The sequence below is a fragment of the Osmia lignaria genome, chromosome 8 (assembly GCF_051020975.1).
Source record: "Osmia lignaria lignaria isolate PbOS001 chromosome 8, iyOsmLign1, whole genome shotgun sequence".
Classification (NCBI taxonomy): Eukaryota; Metazoa; Arthropoda; class Insecta; order Hymenoptera; family Megachilidae; genus Osmia; species Osmia lignaria.
Window position 1 is genome coordinate 14,564,401 of NC_135039.1, and position 20,585 is coordinate 14,584,985.

Below are 20,585 nucleotides of genomic sequence, written 5' to 3' on the forward strand. Positions count from 1 at the left end.
TACCTCGACAGAACTGTGCTCTGACGTTACTAAAGTTTCATTCTTAAACAATTCGAATCGTATAACATATTTACATGAATATAGGTTGTCGTTGGGGTAACTGGAAAGTCGTAGGTAATGCATTATATGTGATTAGATTAAAAATTACTGTGACACTTATGGGTCATTTTCTATAAAGGATATACATACTTATTAACTTCGATCAAGCTTTGTAACAATCGACAAACACTGAGGCTGATTCATACACCGATGCAACAAACGTTTTATAAACATTTTTCATTCGATATCGTGATTTAGCAATAACCAATCTTCCGGAGACGATCGTCTTTATAATCAGCTTGATGAACGTTGTTGGCCCATCGAACTTTGAAGTTAGGTTTGAGAGGATTAGCAGTACAAAGGACATACACAATGCTTAATGTTCACGTAAGGCCTAAAACGACAGTTATTCGTGTTTTTGCTGCTTCATCGAGCGCAATTGCAAACACTTGACAACACTATTAATCGAGGACCATTGCTTTTCCATTGTCAGGGGAGGGGCGTGCGTGTTTCGAGATCGTTTGGCATGCAGACGATCCAAGTGATTCAGTTTCAATTTGCTGATGTGCGTAAGACAATTAAAACCTCCTTGCCTTTGTTCAGTGTAGATCTGGTTTGGTTCGTCTGCAGGTCAAAAGTAACAGAGGGGAATCACGCGAGTCGAGTTTCGATTAGTGCGCTTTGATAATCACTACGGATACACCTGGCGAATTCGAATGTAGAATTAAAGGTTAAGTAACATGTACAGGATGATAGAGTATCGTTGTTCTATTGGGAAATATGAGGAAATAGTCCTGGTCACGGAGCTGGGAAGTTGGCACTTGGAGGGAATGAAAGCCAGATGGGTCAGGAAGTAATAGGCCTGTCCTTTGGGGCACATGAATTGGTCAAAGAGGCTACATCTAGTAATTTCATTATGGAATGAAGAAAGCAAGGGAAATACACTCAGAATGAATGGGACAGTGCAGTAGCAACTGTATTTCAAAGTGTAGGCATCTCAAATCTGATAGTCCTTCCATGTCAACCTGTGCCCTAGGCTTTGGGCCAGTCAAAAAAATTGCAGAAGCTACTTTCCAGCTCCTTATAGTACAGTAGTGGACAATGTAGGCTTCTATTGCCTTGGGCCTTGGGAGAATCCAGGGAGAGCCCAGGTACAGCCAAGGGAGGTGGGGCACTTAGACTGTCCCTAGGCTCATCCAAGACCAACGGCAAATGACGAATGCCTCCACCCTCGCCACTCACTCTAAGCCTACATTGGACCCAACTGTACATTTTCTCATGACAAAAACTATAAAAGAATGAGTTTGAAGGGAAGGATGAGATTAATGTTGGACAACGTGATGCGACTCGTTCGAGACCAGAATATTATTGTACGCGATAGTAAAGATATTAACGATAGAATTATATACAACGCGCTCGAGCATTATGTATATTTTAGAAGGACGCATTAACTCATTAGTAACTCATTATTGTATAGAGGCACGGTAATTAGCGCGTACAAGCATCGCACAATACTTTCGTAGATGCATAGATATGTACACAGTCGTTGTCTTTTAACTTAAGACCATCATCATCGTATTCGTATTCCTCGTTTACGCTGGCAACAGAAAATAAAGCCTTTATTGTGCCTACCAACGATTTAGAAGGAACAGACAGTGGGATAATGGTACAGACAGTGGAAGCGAAAGTAGGTGAACGAACTTCGAGGCTATGATACTTTAACATTTGGATAGTATTACTACGTTTATTTTTATATAAATTTTATAAAATTATCCATTATAGACCTTTGCCAAATTATGTTTAGTTATATTTACGTAACGTGTTACATAACGTATAACTACCCGCTTGTTAATTTGCAAGTAAAATATCAAAAATTCTTTACGACTCGTTGTTTCAATTTTTCTTCAAAGTTAAACGATACCATTACAAAAATTACTAACTGAAATGTAGTCAGACTCAACGCAGAGTCATAAATGGTCAAAGTTCGTTCAACTACTTTAATAATTGTACTCTGTACATTGCGGACTGACACGCTGGAAGATTGATCAGTATCGCGGGTGAAAGAACGTGCGCGGAAGATTGTCAAGGTGCGTTATGCGAGTTTCGTTGCTCGTACTCGATCGTTTTCGTAGTAGAAGTCAACGAATCATTTACAATTCGTGTTCGACGCTCGTTGCCTTGGCAATGCGGTAGAACTTCTATTACTTCTGATCTCAATTTCCCATTTATTATCTCAATTATTAGTTTCCGTCAACTTGTCACAGTCGTGAAACTGTGAGCGATTGAATAGAGTGGAGGTTCTACCATTTTTGCAAAATGATACACAGGAGAGTCAGAAGCTGATACACCTTTTCAGAATTTGTTACATAATTTCTATGTGCATACTTCAATTTCCATTTCTGATATTTTGTGGTAGAAAGAGTTGTAGAATAGTATAACTTGACTTAGCAATGATAAAAAATTACAAATTTTTTTTTAAATTTAGTACTTGCAAAACATACCAACTCCTGACCCTCATACGTATACTGTTTGTGTATATGGTTTATACACAGACACATGTGCACACATTACACGCACACTTATCTGGAAACCACGATACGATCGTACACCTTCGTTGCTTTTTGTATATTTATATAACTCGTCGCAAATTTGTATAAACACCAACGACTTCGACTGCTTGCTAGCGTTAAGGCGACCCATTACGCCAGTGCTTTCCACCAAGGAGTCCTTTACACACTTTCTTCCCTTACCATATTAGGCTGTTGCTCAATAAAGAAAAAAGAATGAATCTATGCAGAAAAGAATTTGATTCAAATAAACTGTGCTTAAAACAGAAGGGAAAAAAGTGGAAGTTTCACTTTAGCTTCAGAAACAATGTCTGGAAAGCACTGTATTATGCCTTGGATCAGCAAATGGATGAGAAATTGAACAACGTTTCCCAAATTGGTTTTACTGTAGATTAAATGCTGACATACAAGCAACATATGTACATTTGTTCAAGGTTTATCAATGAACATTCTTTGTTGATTATGTATAAAAACAAGTAGCTTTGAATTAAGCTATGTAGAGATTAATCTTGAAGATAAGTTCAAGTGATGACTCATAATTTTTAGGTAGGGGAACCATAATGAATTTATTCGTGATAAGTTATTGTTTTAATTCATGAAATGTATATTTTATGTAAGTAGATGATGCTTGGTCATTTGGGAAGCGTTATATTGAAATGACAGGGAACTTGAATGGTGATTGTTTACTCACTTGACATCTTTTCTATTCTACTTTACACATTTTTCATTGTATTTAACTGTTCTTAGCCATTTCTTTAGTAGCTTAACAACGAATCATAGTATTCATGAAAAGAATTAAGTTCAGAACAGTGTAATAGACAACATGTTGATTGCCACAGTAACAAGAATTAATATGTTAATGAATATTAATGATATTTTAAGTTTTCTTCCTTCTTATTCTAATTATGTGTTTCATGAAATTAAATTTGTGTTACTGGCCAAAAAGTGACTTGTAGAACAGTCAACATGTTAAACTCAGAATAATAAACTGCCCAAAGTGAATTTGTAGCTTGTGGCTAGTAGAATTGTTTATATTTCTTTAGAAGGGGCGCTGGATCGTTTACCTATTCTTGGCTCTTCACGGAAACGTTTCGTTTCTTCCCTGAAGCTGGTCTTTGGGTAAAAAATTCGTGAGAAACGTTTTTTATACGACTTGGTTGATTCTTTCTGATAATTAGGCGCAACGCACATTCGTACGTACGAAAATGTTTTGGCGCTACGTCGAGACAATTGCGAAAGCTTATTTTAAAAAATCCTCTATCCGTTGTTCTTTTCCAAGCGGAAATCCATTTTTAGTGAACGTACAGACAAACCTGCTTTTTTAATTTACGCTATAAGAAACACACATAAGTGAAGCACGTTTGAAAAAGAGAATTCTGTTCGTTCACTTAAATAGATTGAATATTGAAATATATACTTGATGTCACGAGAGTCCATAACTAATCGTAAGACGCGCAGGCTGGAAGATAGTGGGGGAACGCAGCGAGCTCTCCGCCAATCGCTTTCCACTTCCTCTGGAAGTTTCGCCAATCAGAGCGACAATGCGCAGAAAAGAACGAAAACTGGTCTTTTCGCAGTTATGGACTCCCGTGACATCTATAGATAGTCTAGTTACAGCTTTTATTACGGTTTACTTTATCGTTTACCATAAGACTAATTCACGTGTTTTAGTTGACCGATACTATCAGTCTAAATATATATACATATATGTATACGTTTATACATTTTTAAGTTCGTAGGGACAACTGTACAACTTGATGTCTAAATCGGTAATAAATAAAGATGCACACTTTTTACCTATGAACTCAGTCTTTCCAATTGCAGCATCCATTGTTTACGTTGGAGACGTCCGAGGGATTCCCCCATTCCGTGTCCCTTTTCCTAAAATCCAGTTTATATGAAAATTGTACGATGCAGATGGATTTAATTGAAACTTTTATTAATTAAAGGGAAAGAAGGAGTCTTCTACCACTTATTTTTGATCCTGGGAGGACTTAAGAAGAGCTGGGAATCCCAAGGGAGTTGGGAGAGACCGGAAGAAACCAGGAGAAGATAGGGAGAGACACCCCATTCGCCTATATTAATTAATTTTCGAATTAGTCTTACTTCAAATCTATAACAGAAGAAAAGTACTATCTTGATATACCAGGAGTGTCACAAATAAATACGGACACCCTGTATATGGGTAATTTTGTATGCTCCGCATATACCTGATACGTGAGAGTCTTTATGATAAGAGGAAATAATGAATCAACCAGTTGAAGAAAGGAGTCACATGACTTTTTGATAAATGCGTGTATATTTTCAAATATTTATCAGCTTTTGGTATATATTAAAAAGTTAAAAAATAGTAGTGTAATATTTCTTTTTATGCGCTACTCATACAATCGTACCAGTAGAATAGAAATTAGAACAGCGTTCATTGACAGGCGTAACACACGCATCTAACAAAAATGAATCATGAATTAGGTTTGGCGCGTTCTTTGAGTCACCGATAGGGTTATCATGCGCACCTCACAAACAAATTGTATGCTGAAGTTCACTCGAATTTAGAGTCCAATATGGCCGCGATGACAGATACGTCGAACTATCAATTGAATGTGGGATACGCCTAAATTTTCAGCTTTCAACGACATATCTTTTAGAAATAGTAATACGATGAACGTGATGAGTTCTTGCTGTGGTATGAAAGGCGGAGGATGCACGAGGAACAAATGACTTCTACAGGCGCGCAACTTCTCTTAACTTGTACGTATGTTACGTTTCATGTTCAGTCTATTTTTTTCACAGAGTATAATGTGTTCGTTCGCTGTAAGAGAAACAGTAAGAAATTTCTTGTAGCACTGATCGTCCAAATAAATTCAATTACAGAACTTTTATTTGAAAAGTGTGACTAGATGCAAATGCTTTACCTCCTCTTATCATTTTATTCATTTATCTGTAGGCACATTCAGTTATTGTTCTGTATGCTTGATGTGTATGTACTTGTTGCAGATATAAGGTTGTGATACTTATGTGTTAACAAATTTCAACTACTACTAGAATAAAAGAAAAATGGAGGCAATTGTAGAGTATAACTATGAAGCACAAGAGCCTGACGAGTTAACTTTAAAGAAAGGAGACATTATCACTGAAATTGAAGTATTGACAGGTGGTTGGTGGGAGGGTACTTTGAGGGATAAACGTGGCATGTTTCCTGATAATTTTGTTAAGGTAATTTTTGGTATCTTCAACATTGTACTTATTTAAATTTTATTAATCATGTAAAAAATACTATTTTGTTTATATTAAATAAGAAACTTAAATGATTGATGTAGGTATTAGGGCCTGTATCAAGTGGAACTGTTAGCAGTATAGAAACTGCAGCAAGTGAAGGAGTCAATAATAATAAATCTGAAGATGTTCCATTAAGAAACGGAGGATCTAGAAGACGATTCTGTAAAGTGTTGTTTGACTATGAACCTTGTAATAAAGATGAATTAACTCTGATACCTCAAGATACTATTGAATTTTTGGGAGAAGTAGAAGATGGATGGTGGAGAGGGCGACTTAAAGGCAAAGTTGGAGTATTTCCTTCGAATTTCGTCACTCGTCCAGTATATGAAGAACCTGATAAACATAAACATCAGAATAAAAAAGAACTGTATAAAGTGATTTTCCCTTATAAAGCTGCTAATGATGATGAGCTAACATTAAATGAGGGAGATATAATAACCCTCTTATCTAAGGAGGCCTCTGATGAGGTGCTTAAATAATCATTCATTTATACATCTATTATAAATTCAATAATAAGTTATTAATATGTGTTAAACGATTTTTAGGGTTGGTGGGTAGGAGAAATAAATGGTCGAATTGGTTTATTTCCAGACAATTTTGTTGAAGTAGTTAATGTTGCACAAGATCAGACAGATCACGAGCAGAGACAGGAAACTTCGGTTAAATCAGCTGCGAGACATTCTCATGTACCGAAGAAGAATGAAAAAGTAGAGAGAGAAAAAGTTAGAAGGAGTTTGGATGTTCAAAGTGTGCACGCAGGTATTTAATTACCGATTTATTTGATCTTTTCAATATCGCTTATACAAAGAATAAAACGATAAATAAACGTATTGTAAATGGTTTGATTTGTTATGTGTTAAACGCAGAAATAAATAAGAAAGCCATATCTACATCAGCCTCTTCTTCAACGTCATCAACTTCTCCAGGAATTGGAGAAAGTAATGAAGATAGAAAAACTATAAGTTATTCAATCATATCGAGTTTGAAACGTTTCCTAGGTGATGTTGGAACCAATAACGGTAACGAAAATACCAATATAAGTTTGGGTGAAGAGCTAGATGTGGTAGAACGAATAGAAGGAGCACCGCTTTCGCACTTAACAGCTTCTCGAGCTAAAGCACCCCGCCGACGTCCACCTTCTTCGCAACGTTTACGACGTTACACTGCTGGACCAACAATTACCACTACAACTACTCCAACACCTGTTAGTGCTCTTAACACTATTTTAACCGTCGGATGGGGGGCATTGAGACACCAGTACAAGTGGTGGAGCCGTATTTTTATTAATATAATTTTCTTGAATAGATATAAATATTTCTTGTTGTATAGCATATAAATAAAATTAGGTTACAATTGATCTGGCTCCACCGTTTGATGGATTAATATCTACAAAATAACATTTCAAAAAATAGAAAGCTATTGTATATTTAAATTTGTAATTTGTACTTATAACAGGAAGATAATTTAGCAAATGGAAATGGAGATACTATATCGAAACAATTACGAGAAAAAGAACCCGAAGGATTAGCAGCAAAAGCAAGAAGAAAAGCACCTTGGGTAATTAAATAACTTTCACGCACAAACGTTGTTTTTAATAAACAATTCTTAACAAATTATTTACATACAGGTTACAGAATTAAAATTGAACCACATAGAAAAAAGAAAGATCGGGGTAGTCGATCATGTTGATATATCCGAATTAAAGAAGAAATGGAATTATTCACGGTAATAATATAATAAACTTTTAATTCATTGTTTAAAGTTGTATTATAATTTTAATCGTAATTTAGAGTGTCACCAACAACGAATGTCACAAAAGCCATTAAACAAAAGGACACTAGTCCAAAATCCAACGCATCTTCACAGCCAGAGCAAACCTCACCTACTACTGGAACTCCTGCCTATGTTCCATATGACGTTTTCAATCAGCTTTTAGAAAGGGTAAGTATATTACATATGTTTAATATTTTTTTATTTACATAAATTATATGAAATAGGTTGCCAGCTTAGAAGAGAAACAAGCAATGTTACAAGAAGCACTGACAGAGATTTTGGAGCAGTTTGTAGTTACTATATCTTTAATAAACAACGTAACAAATTAATGGATATCAGCACACAAATTTCACAGTATGTTTTCTTTATGTAAACTATTATTGTCTTGGTTTTACTTTCCATTATAAATGGAAAAGTTTAGCGTATATCTACTATACAGTTGTTATATTTATTCATTGTAGTAATGACATTCTTGATTTTTTAATCACTAACATGGTAACAGTATTTATCCGATTGGCTATAAAGCAAAACATTCCATATATCATTCTTTATTTAAGAAAATGTTCTTCTAATGTTTATCAGTAGTTTGCGTTATATCATTGCAATTCTTTATTACCACCTTTGTGTTATTTTAAATAATGCTCGAAAATTTGTCTCGAAAACGATCTCATTTAAAATTTTTGTTTATTATTTTATTACTTAATTATATATTTTCAGTGTTTCTAAACAAAACTGATATATCATACCGATATATTTCTTTGAACTATATCTTAAAATTATAAGAGTGTAACGGTACTTAAATTGACAATGATCAATGCACACTATGCTGTCTTTTCGTTAAAAAGCTGCCTCACATTTATGATACAATCGTTATTTTTAAGTTCATTAAGTAATACAAGTTCCAATATATTTTATTTTACATAATTTTGTACCTTCGTCGTAAAAGCTTCAACAGTATTTAATTTTGATTAGTAAGGCTTAAAGACGTTATTGAATATGCTTAAAGGGAAATAGATTAAATGCATTTAAATTATTTTTTTAATTCATAAAACATATTCCCTATTGTATAACTTGAAATGGTGCTATGTAATAAAATACTTGTGATATGTTGTATCACGTATGACTAAATGAGGCAGCGAACTATAATTAACAGTTTTTATCCTCAATAGAGCGACGAGATATGTTGAAGCTCGCATTAAAGGAAAAAAAAAATGCATATTAATAACTTTGTTTCATATAATCGCAAAGTTGTTGAATATTTCAAATCTTTTTATTTTTTTAAAAAAACAAAATCTTAAGTAAATATAATGAAATGGAGTAATTAGAGATATATGAGATAAATACAAGCCAAACAATATTATTCTTCGCATCAGTATTTGACCAAATATAATTTATCATCTTTTATTTAAAGAAACGATAAACGTAAAGGTTTCCTTCGATCGTAATTGTATTATTCCAGAGTACGTGTTAGGTATACACAAGTATGTAAATACACAGATTATAAATGAATCGGAGAAAACAGTAAAATCCTGTTCTAATTTGCGATTTAGTTAATAAATATATCAGCTTAAAAATTCTAGTCTAAAACAAACAGATTGCAATGATTATAAAGTTGAAGTGCCAGCGCTAATGAAACTAACACTGTCACAATGATGTTGTTAATAGGTATATTCTTCAAAAAGTAATGATCCAATTTTACATTCGATTAATAACCAGAATTTCTTGATCAATAAAAATTGTAATTTTAGGTTATCGTGAAAATGAATAGTTACAGTATTTTTAAAAGATAATATTCCATGCATAAATTAAAAGTCACTACATTTTGAAGGATATCTAATGTATTATATAAAGTAGACTACATTAGTGGTGTATAAAATTTTTATACGTTTCAGCTGGATGTAGCTTATTTAAGTGGGGTATAAGTATAATGAAATAATCATAAAATACAAGTGTTTGTTCTACACACAAGGGAAAAAAAAAATGTTAAATTTTGGCAGCTTTAGTACTAGATACATCTTTGTTTAATTTCTTATTAAATGTACACTTTATATTCCAGTTGCTTATCACTAACTCTAATTGCATAGCAGGATGATACATCTTCATAAGTATATAAGATTGATGTATAACAATTTCAATTAAGAGAAATTTTTATAATTATACCACGAGTACAAGTCTTTTAAATTAAAAGTTGCAGAAATATGTATGTGTATATATATAATACTATGTTCATCAGTGTGCTATAACTTGCTACCAAATTTTTTCATAAATTGTGCTCGAAATGCGTTAGATGATTCTGTTGGAAAATATTTTTTCATAGTATCCGTCCCCAAATTAAAGAAAACAAGAACATAAATTTGTTGCAGCAGTTCAGAATGTTGTTTTAATGTACTATATACACATTTCTTAAATTAAGCAGCTTTCATACTTCCTTTTTTGTTACAGTATGTATTGTATATACATGACTTGCATGTTACGTATAATATAATATCCACGCCACACTAAGCATAATTAATTTCACATCAGTTATTTTGAATTTTATGAAATTCAATCATAACAGTTGATATAAATTTTGGTAGGATCGCGTGCAACCACTTTAGTTCAAAAACAATACAGTGCATTGACCATGTTTAAAGAAGGTCCAGTAACCAGTATTGTTCTAATCATTCATAATATCAAATACAAATGTTTTTATACTTTTATATATTATCGGACTCGAAGCTTTAATATAAGATTTTCATGTAGAAATACGTTTACACCCTACAAAATTATTAATTCTAATATAAATTTCATACATTCTTGCAGAAAAGTAATACATGACAATAATAGTCCTAAGTAAAAAGGAAAAAGATCGTCTAATTTTGTATAAGTTTCGTTATATCATTTTCATATAAATATTTTTCTTTTCCTTATTTTTATAGGTGTTACAAATATGTCTAGGTCGTATTTTTGAATGTATATTCATAAAAAGAAACACTGTCTTCCTTTAATAACTAATATTACAGACTATCATATTAGTTGGAACAGAGCAACGATTTTTTGAATAATGCGTGTGCCATTCATAGCATTTTTGTATAAATGAGACTACTAAAGCTTGTCTTGTATAAATTTTTCATCACATTTTCAATTGCTTTTTTATTTCTATATTTAAAACAAATATGATCACTAAATTGCACATTTTGTAATATCAAGGAAAAATCATGTTATTATTATTTCTGCTTGTAATTTGTAGGTTTTATGTGAAGAATGTAAATAACTTATAAAAGACATTAGAAAGCATGTTTACCACACTTTATGTCTTTTGAGTTCTCTTTTGAAGAGCAAATGGAAATTGTTTCATTATATTTGTTGCTATGTGTAAAACGAAATTATAAATTTAAAAAAAATGTTTTTGTAATACAACAATAATTGCATAATTTGTGCATATTGCTTGCATAATACGTGAAATGTTTCAAAAATTGATATTTTTATTTTGCATAAATATTGTTAAGCACTGAGACACTGATACAATTCAAATTGTTATTATAGCGTATTTTCATTCGCTCCTATACCATTCACAAAAGTATTGACACAGCAGCTGTTCTTTAGTTATTAAGTAATTAATTTAGAAAGCATGTGATTAGATGATAAGAAGATAATGAGAAAAGCACAATTTTTTAGATATATAGTTATAGCTGTATATAATCAAGGAAAAATGAAAATTGTATTTTTTTTCTTTCCTATAAATCGTATATTCATAGCAATTGGAATGTGTAAATAATTTGTTAGGTAAATCTTTTTCTGCTAATAATGAAGAGAGGCACTTGTAACCATATATTAAACATCTGTATATATTTAAGATTTGCGTTTTTACTTTATTAATTTATCCTTTTCATTTTATGTATATCAGACTAGTGCATCTTTTTATGTAATTGTAGACACTTCATATTTTAAATTATGTTAATACTTAGAACCTACATAGGTGGAATCTCACAAATAAAAGGTAGTGTACTGTTACAGGATACAACTTTCCAAAAAGGGCTAAGTTCTGATTTGGATTGCAGTAGTAAAGTAACACATCCCTTGGAGTGTGATGGCTCTCCCCCACCCCATGCTCTATAATTGAAACATGAAAGTGGTTCTCCTGAAAATTATATTATCCATTTTATTTATCATTCTCTAAGCCTAAGAGGCTAAAATATTTCATTTAAAAATTTAATTCAACTACCGAATTCATTTTTCCACAGACTCTTCCTATCATGATTGCTGAGTCCAACAAAAGTGGGTGTATTTTGCGAAATATATTTCGCAAAACCGTTTGTACGTTCTTCACTAATTACGTGGGCCAACGAAGCATTCATCTTTTGGCAGGCTGCTTGTGCCTGGCTGTAATTCAAACTATTGTTTGAAAATACAAACACACCTGTCCTAGGGATGCAAGCCAGCGTGTAATTAGATCCTGAAAGTAGACGAGGAAAGTCTTTGTCTCGTTTATTTTTTAATTTTACATATTATTTCATTTACCAAGTGCCAAGGAAGTGGGATAGGTGCTATAGTAGTTGTAATTCTTGTCCCTTGCCAACATAGTCAAGTTATGTACCTCAGGACATTGGAGAGCTTCGCACCTTTTTTGGGTCTTTTTGATGCTTTTATTGTGTCTGAGTTCATCTATTGTGGGAAATAAGTATGAAATAGATTCTGTTCTCTTTTGGGAGAGACAGGAAGAGCCTAAGCGTCTCTCCCTCAAATATCTTTCAAACTTGCCTCAGTTGCATATACTCTGTATAGTAATCACATTTTCTTACCGTGATGATCAGTTTCCAAGCCGTAATTGAATGCCAGGGCTTTCTTGGCCGTAGCAAATTTCATGCACTCTCTCACGTTCAGAACCATTGTTCTCGACAGTATTAACTGATTCAAACGAGCATTAGATTTCATTAATTTATAACTTGGTAATTTATAAGAGTTGATCTGACAGCAAGGATTACATGTAATTAAATTTATTGATAATAGTGCTATTAAAAATCTTAAAACTATATCTGTACTATCCATTTTTACTTTCGTGATTTGATTCAATGCACAGCTTCAGTTTCAAACTGTTACTGAATAACTGAAAAACAGGATTCAGTGACAGACATAGCTAATTAACTTGTCATCACAGTGTATGTACACTCAGGTTCAAAGTGGTGTAATTTCTTATTGTCTTGTTGTAGTAGGTAAAGGAGACAGATTTTCAAAAAATTAACACAAAATTCATAAAATATATCAATTTTAATTGCCAGTTGAAACAATAACAACCATCGATCATCATATTAAATTTCTAATGTACATATTGCTTTGTGTCGGCAGGTACTTCAGATTTACAATACATATTCTAATTTGTGCCATAGTTGTGTCAATAGGTGTAAATCTCATAAAAAAATCAACTGTAAAATAAATTGTGTGTTTCAAGGTCGATGGTAGAATCACGGAAAGATTGTGCAATTAGGCGGTTTTTAAACAAAAGCTCATGATTCTTTTAACAAAATTTTCTAAGCTAATAAACCATCTAGTGCTTTTGAAGCTTCAAGGAATATGGCGTCCACTGATCCTTCAGCATTGATCTAAAAAAGATAAAAAATAATTTACAATCAATTTATGGGAAGATTATCACACAAGAACTTACCCTAACTACTTTGTCTTTGTAGTGTTCAACAATTTCTCCATTTTTAATATTAAATATTTCAATCCTCTTTTTAATTGTTTCCTCGTTATCGTCTGCTCTCTTGGACACAGCTGCACGACCCAGCAGTCTCTTCATCAAGGTTTCATTTGCGACATCGAAGAAGATGATTAAGTCAACGGGGCAAACCTAGATGAATCATAAATTTATGTTAGCAATTCTTTAAGACAGGCATGCACAGCAGGTAATAAAACAGGCTTGGGTATGGGCTTGGGCATGGGCATATGCATGGGTATGGGCGCCCTAATACAGTAGCCCACAGCAAGCGTGACGCATCTAGGCCCCCCTTCGGGCAATCCGGTGTGCATACCTGGTTTTAATTAGTTCAATGATTATACAGTGCTTACGTTCTTCTCAAAAAGAATTCCCTGATCTAATTCACGAGGATAGCCGTCGATAAGGAATCCAGTCTTTGTGGCTCCTTCACATTTCGCCTTTTGCATCCGTTCCCTTATCAGGTCCAGTACTATATCCTAACGGAAACCATAGGATCTTCACACTATGAAAAGTTCATAAATCTCTTTCGTTCAAGTTTCTTTGAAACATTATATGCTAGTGACATGTTTCTCGTTCCGAAAGAAGAAATTTGTTCATTGCTTGTATTTGTTAATATTTACATACGTAACTGGCTTTGCGCCACGAGCATTATATGTATTACGAATGATCATTGGTGTAACTAGGAAGGAGTCGCGGGCCTCCCTTAAATAGGTAGGTGACATGAATTCAACTTGGTGGGTACGTGCCTTGCCCCCCTCCCTCAATGGACCTAATCCCTTAGAGTCCCAATTATGCCAATAGGCCCAATCCCATAAAGTCTCCATTGTGCCATTGGGCCCAATTCCATAAAGTCCTAATTACGTCAATGGGCCCAAACCCATAAAGTCCCAATTATGCCAATGGGCCCAATTCCATAAAGTCCTAATTACGTCAATAGGCCCAAACCCATAAAGTCCCAATTATGCCAACGGGCCCAAGAATCCTAGTTACACCAATGTAATTAACATCCCATTCCTAATTACATTCACATATTATTTACCGTTGGGACGAATAAACCTTTGGACATAAGTTCCTGAAGTGAGGCTCCTCTGGGACTGCCACTGGCAACCTCTTCTCTTAACAAATCACCACTGCTTATGTGATAGAATCCATATTTCGCAATGATGCGCTCGCACTGCGTTCCCTTGCCGCAGCCAGGTCCACCAATTATCCAAACCGTTTTCATTTTCTCCAAATTTTTTAATCGATTTGATGTTGATGATACAAAGTCTTGCTCAAAATTTATCCTACAGTTGTTTTCTATTTTTCCCCGCCCCTCTTCCTGTTAAAAATATATTGCTCTCCATTAATCTTTCTCTTCGTGCAACCATGATTATGATTTCTCACTTTTTATTTATTTATTTAAGAAAACAAATTTTTTGATACATTAATATTGTAAGTGTACAAAATAAACGAGTATATGCGTGTGAGGATGTAAGAGTTGAATGAGGGAAAGAAGGAAGTTACACATCTCAGAAAAATAACAATTTTAAAGAAAAAAATAATTTTTAATCGGTCCACTCTTTTATTTTAATAAGTTCTAAAGGAGAAACTTTTTATTAATTATGAAAATAATTCATTTTCTTAGTGAGATTCTTTTGATCAATAACTATCTTCGCTTCTGATAGACTCTTTTTATACTTCCCTTGAACTTTCAGCCAATTTTCATACATGAACGTTTCACAGTAAGATCGAAACGGTAATACGAATTAGATACAGACCAGTGGTCACATAAATTTACGTTGATGTACGAGATGATGTTATAAATAGTTGTTAGCGGTAGCATTTATTTGTCTCGCGTGCAAATTCTATATAGCACTATTGCTTGCATACTTTTAATTAAAATAATTTTTTAAATTACATTACATTAATTTTTGTATAATATCCATTATTCAATTGTAATAAAAAAAAAATTTGAAATGAAGATGACCTTGAAACATTTCACTTCCGGGGGCACATGCATCACGTGATGCACTATTCAACGCCATTTAATTTTACCTAATGACATTTTTTTCTATAATTTTGGAGTTTTAATTCTGTAATTTATTTTTTCAACATTTGATACCGTAAAAAGGATTTGTATAACTTGACAAACTGTCAGAATCTAATATCTCATAATTCGTATCTTTTTAATGATAAAATGATAAGTATACACCTGCTGGTAACGAGGAATCATCAAAAATAAAATTCATAAAAATTTTGGTGTAATCAGTGTCAATAAACGGTGGAATAATTTCCCCCCATCTTTTTCACTCTATACTAATAAGTACCATCTAAAAAAAGAAAATAAATTATTCCTCAGATATTATCAGAAATTTGGAAAGATGTTCAAAGGTGATCTTACGTAACGTCCAGATAAATTTTATGTCAATTTTCTTACTCTCTCCCAAAGAATTTGATGTTTAAATAAGTACCCAAAAATAAACCTAGATATACTGCAGTAAGTACCTTAGTTTGACATTGAGTGCCCTTTTTATATCAAATTATATGTGTAATGCAATTTTTGATTAAATAAATAAAAATATTAATTTTTAAATTATGTTCCAGGTGTAATAAATAATTTTGAGGATTTAATTGAACGTGTATGAAGTGTATAGTTACGATAATAATAGTGATGAAACTGGTAAACAATAAAAATGGCGGGATCGTGGACATTTAACAGTTTGATCAGTTTACTTTAACTTAAAATCTCACTGATACAGCACGTGACCGTTTTACTTACTATTCGAGACACATCAGACACGAGATTTCACTATTAACTGCTGAAAGAGAAATAGTCAAAAGCTTTCGCGTGAAAATTTCGAACATATCGATTTGTCATTGGCTCCTTGTCGTGGGGTGGGAGTTATTTCGCGCATGTGCAAAGTCGTAAGGTCAGCACTTGGGATGCAAAATGTATGTACATTTTGGTGCAATGTAGACTTCTCTTAATTAAAGGTAAGTATGGGTAAGTATACTAAGGAGAACCTAACCTGGACCTAAGGAAGATATTTGATCTTAAAAAGTTATTATAAAAATACAATACTAATATTACTATATTTAGTTAGCCTTGACTACTCGCGAATAGACCTACTTCCGTGACAGTAGTTTGGCCAACTTAGCAGGCACATGTATCTTCTACTTGTGATGCAAATCGATTGATGTCAAGTAAAAATGATTGATTACACAAAATATATTAGTGACAAATTCAAAAAGGGAAATGTGCAAAATTATCTTTACAAATTGTGAAGATACATTGTTAAAATTTTGAATTTGCTTTTACCTCGGTAATAAAACTGTCTTGTTCTGAAGCGTGTAAGATACGATCCTTCTGGATTTTACTTAAAATTAAGAGTATCGTGTAACACAATATATACACTTTTTGTAATATTTATATGTCGACATGTGTGATATGTAATTTCAGATAAATGCGCGCATCTCTTGAAAGCTGTAACACGACTAGAATTTGCCGGTAAGACACTTCCTGGGTGTACACTAAGAACTTGTAGCATGTTTAAAAATAAATGGGCGGTAAATGTTGAATCTTAATTTCTATTCACGTAAATGGGTCACGAATTAAACCCCCTTGCGATGCTACCAAAAACTAAATCCTCCAGTGTTCCTCCGTTTCCGGTCATCATTTTTGCATAAATGACTGCCATCTATTGCTTATTTAGGTGAATACTCTATTTTATATATAAATAAATAAAAAGAAAAGAGTATTTGAATACTGAATTTTCTATTAAAAATTTTTGTTATAGCTGTAAATATAATATTACACACTAAAAAGTAAAAAATTAATTAGTGGTTTGCTACCCCTTCATATTCTAATTGCATACTTATGTTAGTATACAAGTGAGGTAGTTAAATATTACTTCCATTAGTAGTAATATATTTTTGTATAATAACCCTTACATTAATGATTAAATGAAATATTTAAAAAGAATATCAAATAATTTGGTAAGTTTAAATTTTTATTTCTGATTGGTCAATGCTTTCTGACAAACCTTCTTCCGTTGAGTATGAACGACACTCAACGCTTGTATCCTTAGTAGAATCATCTCGAATAGTAATTTACAGGTTACCGAAGTATTCCTGCTCGAACAGTGTATAAAATAAAAACGAAAGCCAGTTAATCGAACGATAAGTTATAAAAATGGTAAGCCAGAGATGAAGTTTCTCATTTTAGCCATAAAAGAATATGAAGTTTTTATTCTCTGATAAGAATATAAATTTATATTCACAATTTCAATGCCGACTGCTTCCTTACTTTAGAAAGAAAATATAATTTATGTTGACAAGTAATGACCGTTTTAACAATGAAGAATGACTATACTTAATTAGTATCAATATTTTTAGGCAGTAATAAGTTATTGCACGGAAGAATGAATATCATGTTATAGGTTCGGTTGCTCTAACCTTATAAGGATAATTTCAGTTCACTTCCATAACGTGCATGCGGAAACGCATTAATAATGAATCAAATAAAAATCCATTCCTTGGGAAATTTATATAAACTAATTAATTTTATAAGCAATCAACATTTTACATAGTAACAAAACAAAGAAACTAATTCTTAATTCATCTGTCTTTTGAAATTTGACAAGATATTCACAGAAAACTTATAATCGCCATATTACTGTAAAAGTCACATGTACAATTGAATAAAAAAATAGCAAAAATGGGAAAATACATGAGAGTATATAATTATTGTTATCAGAATTACTATTTCATTGTTAGTAATAGATATACAAAATTATTTATATTCCTTCCAGCAACCTCAAATAATTTTACTCAAAGAAGGCACAGATGCCTTACAGGGAAAGCAACAGCTTATATCCAACATAAATGCATGCCAAGTAGTGGTAGATGCTGTGAGGACTACTCTAGGTCCAAGAGGAATGGATAAACTGATTGTTGACCAAAATGGAAAAGCCACTATTTCGAATGATGGTGCAACTATTTTAAAACTTTTAGAAGTAATTCATCCTGCAGCTAAAACCTTAGTAGATATTGCTAAGTCTCAGGATGCCGAAGTAAGTAACATTTAATTAAAAAATTAGCTCTGTAAAAAAAGAAAATGGTAATGTGCAAAGTATAACATTTACCGGTTTATATGCAGAGAACAGTATTTAAGAACTGCTAGACTGGTAACTTCTTCAAGATTTGTAGTTACCTCAATAATGTTCAAACATTTTATGAAATATAAAACTTTGTGTAAATGTTCTAATCTCTCTATTTTGTATTACAGGTTGGTGACGGTACTACAAGTGTTGTTTTACTAGCAGGAGAATTTTTGAAGCAAATGAAACCATTTATTGAAGAAGGCGTACACCCGCGTATCATGATCAAAGCTCTCCGTATTGCCCTTCAAGTAGCAGTTAACAAAATAAATGCAGTCAGTGTGAAAATAGACAAATCTAGCAAAGAAAAACTAATGGAACTTTTAGAAGAATGTGCAGCTACGTCTATGAGTTCAAAATTAATTCACCAACAAAAAAAATTCTTCAGCCGTATGGTTGTCAAAGCTGTTATGATGCTTGATGATATGTTACCTCTTAACATGATTGGAATTAAGAAAGTTTCCGGTGGAGCATTAGAAGATTCAGAACTGGTCAAAGGAGTAGCTTTTAAAAAAACCTTTTCTTATGCTGGATTTGAAATGCAGCCTAAGAAATATCAAGACTGTAAAATTGCTCTGTTGAATATAGAGTTAGAACTCAAAGCAGAAAGGGACAACGCAGAAATACGCGTGGATAATGTTGCCGAATATCAAAAGATAGTCGACGCCGAATGGCAGATTTTATATAACAAGCTCGATAAAATTCATCAGAGTGGGGCGCAAGTTGTATTGTCAAAATTACCAATTGGTGATGTTGCTACGCAATACTTCGCGGACCGTGATATGTTCTGTGCGGGCAGGGTTCCCGAGGAAGATTTGAGGAGAACATTGAAAGCTTGCGGAGGAAACATTTTAACCACGGTACATGATATTAAGGATTCCGACCTTGGCAGGTGTGAAATGTTTGAAGAAAGACAAATTGGTGGAGAAAGGTATTTAATCCCAGTGTTAATCGATCTTTATTGTCAATTATAATAACAATATATTTATCTCTAGATTCAACTTCTTCTATGAAGGATCACGTGCTAAAACTTGTACATTCATATTGCGCGGAGGAGCCGAGCAGTTCTTGGAAGAAACTGAGAGATCTTTGCACGATGCTATTATGGTTGTAAGACGTTTGTTTAAAACTAACGCTTATGTGGCTGGTGGAGGAGCTATTGAAATGGAGCTATCAAAAACTTTACGGGATTACTCTCGTATTGTAGCGGGAAAAGAGCAACTTTTAATTGGAGCAATAGCTCGTGCATTGGAGGTTATTCCAAGGTACATATCCTTTCCTGTCCACTGATCGCAAGAAGTCGCACTAGTTAGGCTCGTATAAAACTAGGGAGTTAGTCGTTTGCCTAGTGTCCCCTAGTCTGCGTTATCTCGCGAGACTTTTTGGCATCGGAGGACAGTACATAATAATATTAATTTTATGAAAAATAAATGTAATTATGTTATTTCTAGGCAATTATGTGATAATGCTGGTTTCGATGCAACTAGTATTCTAAATAAACTGCGACAGAAACAGCACAAAGGCATGCATACTTATGGCGTTGATATTAATACCGAAGATATCGGTGACAATATGGCAGCTTTCGTATGGGAACCTGCCGTTGTCAAAATTAACGCATTAACCGCTGCATCCGAAGCGGCGTGTCTTATTTTGTCTGTAGATGAAACCATAAAGAATCCCAAGTGCGGTCAGGACAATGGTCCTCAAGCGCCAATGGGACGCGGCATGGGAAGACCAATGTAATAATAAAATTGCTTTATCGGCTTGAATTTGAAAGAACCCTATAAATTAAACACTAATAACACATGCACCGAAGTTTATACTATTACGAGCTATTGTATTACGTGACAATTTTTTCATATTTCTTTTCCATATTGTAATATACGATGAAATAGATCTCGTAATCTCTTTCCTCAAGTATTTTAATATTTCGTCATTAAAGTCATCATTGGTAAAATTTAACATTAATTTCTGTTTAGTACTTAGTTACATATTTTTGCATTTATAGTTACAAGATAAAAATGTATTAAAACAAATGAAATTAATTTATATGCTTGGAAAAAATTAAAGCTATTGCATTTTAACAATAGCAAT

At 33.2% G+C, this 20,585-nt stretch overlaps 4 protein-coding genes and 1 long non-coding RNA gene across 11 annotated transcripts; 2 read left to right on the forward strand and 3 right to left on the reverse strand.

The window, feature by feature from the left end:
* Nucleotides 1-3,586: 3,586 nt before the first annotated feature.
* On the reverse strand, nt 3,587-5,259 carry LOC117606763 (uncharacterized). 2 transcript variants are annotated; one of them, XR_004582049.2, is made up of 4 exons: nt 5,120-5,259; nt 4,576-4,681; nt 4,404-4,487; nt 3,587-3,719 (listed from the first exon to the last, which is right to left on the reverse strand). It is a non-coding gene; the product is annotated as an uncharacterized LOC117606763 (long non-coding RNA). The 2 variants fall into 2 exon arrangements; XR_004582048.2 differs by lacking the exon at nt 3,587-3,719 and having other exon boundaries at nt 4,349-4,487.
* Nucleotides 5,212-8,807, forward strand: LOC117606762 (uncharacterized). 3 transcript variants are annotated; one of them, XM_076689722.1, is made up of 10 exons: nt 5,212-5,354; nt 5,601-5,819; nt 5,924-6,349; nt 6,428-6,641; nt 6,749-6,820; nt 6,881-7,086; nt 7,338-7,439; nt 7,510-7,607; nt 7,673-7,823; nt 7,880-8,807. In XM_076689722.1, the coding sequence occupies exons 2-10, from the start codon at nt 5,661-5,663 to the stop codon at nt 7,982-7,984; spliced, it is 1,533 nt and encodes a 510-aa protein (XP_076545837.1). In that variant the 5' UTR covers nt 5,212-5,354; nt 5,601-5,660; the 3' UTR covers nt 7,985-8,807. The 3 variants fall into 3 exon arrangements, with proteins under 3 accessions (XP_076545837.1, XP_076545836.1, XP_076545838.1); XM_076689721.1 differs by having other exon boundaries at nt 6,749-7,086; XM_076689723.1 differs by lacking the exon at nt 6,749-6,820.
* Nucleotides 8,808-11,534: 2,727 nt separating this feature from the next.
* On the reverse strand, nt 11,535-12,789 carry LOC117606759 (uncharacterized). Its single transcript, XM_034329636.2, has 4 exons — nt 12,437-12,789; nt 12,156-12,299; nt 11,860-12,090; nt 11,535-11,775 (listed from the first exon to the last, which is right to left on the reverse strand). Exons 1-4 carry the CDS (start codon nt 12,681-12,683, stop codon nt 11,606-11,608), a joined length of 792 nt encoding a protein of 263 aa, XP_034185527.1. The 5' UTR covers nt 12,684-12,789; the 3' UTR covers nt 11,535-11,605.
* A 94-nt stretch (nt 12,790-12,883) lies between these two features.
* On the reverse strand, nt 12,884-17,929 carry Ak1 (Adenylate kinase 1). Of its 3 annotated transcripts, none has more exons than XM_034329639.2 (5): nt 17,788-17,929; nt 14,390-14,671; nt 13,701-13,826; nt 13,297-13,482; nt 12,884-13,234 (listed from the first exon to the last, which is right to left on the reverse strand). In XM_034329639.2, the coding sequence occupies exons 2-5, from the start codon at nt 14,573-14,575 to the stop codon at nt 13,163-13,165; spliced, it is 570 nt and encodes a 189-aa protein (XP_034185530.1). In that variant the 5' UTR covers nt 14,576-14,671; nt 17,788-17,929; the 3' UTR covers nt 12,884-13,162. The 3 variants fall into 3 exon arrangements, with proteins under 3 accessions (XP_034185530.1, XP_034185531.1, XP_034185529.1); XM_034329640.2 differs by lacking the exon at nt 17,788-17,929 and adding an exon at nt 16,652-16,791; XM_034329638.2 differs by lacking the exon at nt 17,788-17,929 and adding an exon at nt 16,112-16,270.
* CCT7 (chaperonin containing TCP1 subunit 7) lies at nt 17,370-20,475 on the forward strand. 2 transcript variants are annotated; one of them, XM_034329630.2, is made up of 5 exons: nt 17,370-17,527; nt 18,144-18,404; nt 18,620-19,422; nt 19,487-19,756; nt 19,943-20,475. In XM_034329630.2, the coding sequence occupies exons 1-5, from the start codon at nt 17,525-17,527 to the stop codon at nt 20,232-20,234; spliced, it is 1,629 nt and encodes a 542-aa protein (XP_034185521.2). In that variant the 5' UTR covers nt 17,370-17,524; the 3' UTR covers nt 20,235-20,475. The 2 variants fall into 2 exon arrangements, with proteins under 2 accessions (XP_034185521.2, XP_034185520.2); XM_034329629.2 differs by lacking the exon at nt 17,370-17,527 and adding an exon at nt 17,929-18,067.
* Nucleotides 20,476-20,585: the final 110 nt, after the last annotated feature.

Coding starts and splice junctions, on each gene's coding strand:
- LOC117606762 (XM_076689721.1), top strand. CDS start 5,661: ATGGAGGCAATTGTAGAGTATAACTATGAAGCACAAGAGCCTGACGAG. Junction 5,820..5,923: donor TTCCTGATAATTTTGTTAAG/GTAATTTTTGGT, acceptor TGATTGATGTAG/GTATTAGGGCCTGTATCAAG. Junction 6,642..6,748: donor TGTTCAAAGTGTGCACGCAG/GTATTTAATTAC, acceptor TGTTAAACGCAG/AAATAAATAAGAAAGCCATA.
- LOC117606759 (XM_034329636.2), bottom strand. CDS start 12,683: ATGGATAGTACAGATATAGTTTTAAGATTTTTAATAGCACTATTATCA. Junction 12,300..12,436: donor CTTGGAAACTGATCATCACG/GTAAGAAAATGT, acceptor TTCCCACAATAG/ATGAACTCAGACACAATAAA. Junction 11,776..11,859: donor TCTGTGGAAAAATGAATTCG/GTAGTTGAATTA, acceptor TATAATTTTCAG/GAGAACCACTTTCATGTTTC.
- Ak1 (XM_034329639.2), bottom strand. CDS start 14,575: ATGAAAACGGTTTGGATAATTGGTGGACCTGGCTGCGGCAAGGGAACG. Junction 13,483..13,700: donor GAATTCTTTTTGAGAAGAAC/GTAAGCACTGTA, acceptor TGATTCATCTAG/GTTTGCCCCGTTGACTTAAT. Junction 13,235..13,296: donor ACAAAGACAAAGTAGTTAGG/GTAAGTTCTTGT, acceptor TATCTTTTTTAG/ATCAATGCTGAAGGATCAGT.
- CCT7 (XM_034329629.2), top strand. Junction 18,405..18,619: donor CTAAGTCTCAGGATGCCGAA/GTAAGTAACATT, acceptor TTTGTATTACAG/GTTGGTGACGGTACTACAAG. Junction 19,423..19,486: donor AGACAAATTGGTGGAGAAAG/GTATTTAATCCC, acceptor ATTTATCTCTAG/ATTCAACTTCTTCTATGAAG.